At 35.2% G+C, this 1727-nt stretch overlaps 1 protein-coding gene across 1 annotated transcript; it reads left to right on the top strand.

The window, feature by feature from the left end:
- The first annotated feature begins 476 nt into the window (after nt 1-476).
- Nucleotides 477-1333, top strand: LOC143584106 (uncharacterized). Its single transcript, XM_077066233.1, has 3 exons — nt 477-616; nt 829-937; nt 1022-1333. The coding sequence occupies exons 1-3, from the start codon at nt 477-479 to the stop codon at nt 1331-1333; spliced, it is 561 nt and encodes a 186-aa protein (XP_076922348.1).
- Nucleotides 1334-1727: the final 394 nt, after the last annotated feature.

Below are 1727 nucleotides of genomic sequence, written 5' to 3'. Positions count from 1 at the left end.
CTATAAAAAGAAAACCTCAAAAGTGTTTATAGCCTAGCAATCACAATTTGATTAGAAACAGTAAAACAATTTGACTACAAATAGGAAACTAATAAAAGATAAACATAAACTTTAAAAAAATAAAACTTAATATATTTGAATTTGATCTCCTCGGTTTTATCTTTAACGAATCAAGATTAAATAAATCAGTTTAAAGTCAACAACATTCCACTAAACTGAATAGTGAATAATCAAGAATTTAAGGTTCTAAGTTGAAATCCAAAATAATGAATAATCAGGATTAGCAAACTTATCCCTAAGAAAGGCGTAAAAATTAAAATAAAAAAGGTCTGTTTTGTGTAGCTAGTTAAACGGGCGAAATCCAATATCAAAGTTTCCAACCCTTTATTTATATGTATTTGGAAACCCAGAAATCAAAATCCGTGAACATGTTGGCCAACAATAACAACATTCCTTTCGAAATCCAAATATAAATCATGAAGCGTGTTTTTCCTGTCAAATCTCTTATTCGGTTCAGATCGGTTTCAAAACAGTGGAAGTCTCTTATCGAAAGCTCTGAATTCATCACCGACCACAACAACAGCAAAGCCAACCAGTCGCCTCATCTGCTTATGAGGTACACAATACCACCTTGTGATGGCAAATATGTTTCAATTGATGATGATGATGATTGTTCCCCTGACACAAGCTTTTTCCTACTGTTCCTCCAAGTGTTAAACTAGTTACCGGCGTATTAACGTTCGATTCCTCTCACGGATTGGTGTGTTTGCATGGCTACTACCAAGATCTAGAAAAGGATCTGGTTGTTGTTTGGAATCCGTCAATTAGGAAATCTGTTGGTGTAGTGTTTCCATTTGGGTGTGAGGTTGTTGGATTTGGGGTTTGTCCTAAAACTAAGATTGTCAAGATTGCGCGTGATAATAATTGCCAGGCTGAGGTTTTCACGTTAAACTCTCGGGCTTGGAGAAGCGTATCAATGCCTTATTATAACTTTAGCTCATTTTGCTTTTCCAATGATCAGGTCCTTATAGGTGGGGTTATTCACTGGCTTGCTTATGATTTAACTACATTTAGATATAGGATTATATCATTTGATGTCACAAGGGAAGAATTTGGAGAATTAGAGCTTCCAGACAGGTTTGCAGGCTCTGCAATTCGCATATCTAAGCTTCACGAGTCTCTTGTTTTGCTTGGTCGTTACCATACAGATGAATCTGATGGGAAACTAAATTGTGACGCATGGATGATGTTGAAAAATGGGGTTCCAAAGTCCTCGTTTATGAAACTGTTCACTATTACAGTTAGGCATCATATGACGCACGGTTTAATATGATCATTGGATTTCGGAAGAATGGCCAACCGATAATCCAAGAATCATGCGTATATCATGGTACTACTTCGCCAACAGAAGCTAAAGTTTATGAACCATGCTCAAAACACATGAGTGGTCTTGGGATTTATGGTACCCACGTAAAGATGACTTCCTATACAGAATCATTACTTTTGCTTAATCACTCCGAATCTATCATCAAGTGATGATGGTCGTAATTCATCATGCATCTATTGTTTCATTTTAATTTTATTTTTTTAGAAAAAACAGAATATTTATTACTTAATAGTTTCCATCAGACCTGAAGGTAACCTTTTTTATCTTTTAGTATATATGTGTGTTTTGTAATTACTACTTGTTGATTTATATGTGTAAATTCGGCTGTCGATCCAACCAA

Source organism: Bidens hawaiensis, unplaced genomic scaffold (assembly GCF_021521415.1).
Source record: "Bidens hawaiensis isolate Kalapana, Puna unplaced genomic scaffold, B.hawaiensis_p1.1 tig00032812_1, whole genome shotgun sequence".
Classification (NCBI taxonomy): Eukaryota; Viridiplantae; Streptophyta; class Magnoliopsida; order Asterales; family Asteraceae; genus Bidens; species Bidens hawaiensis.
This window is presented reverse-complemented; position numbering and strand designations above follow the sequence as displayed.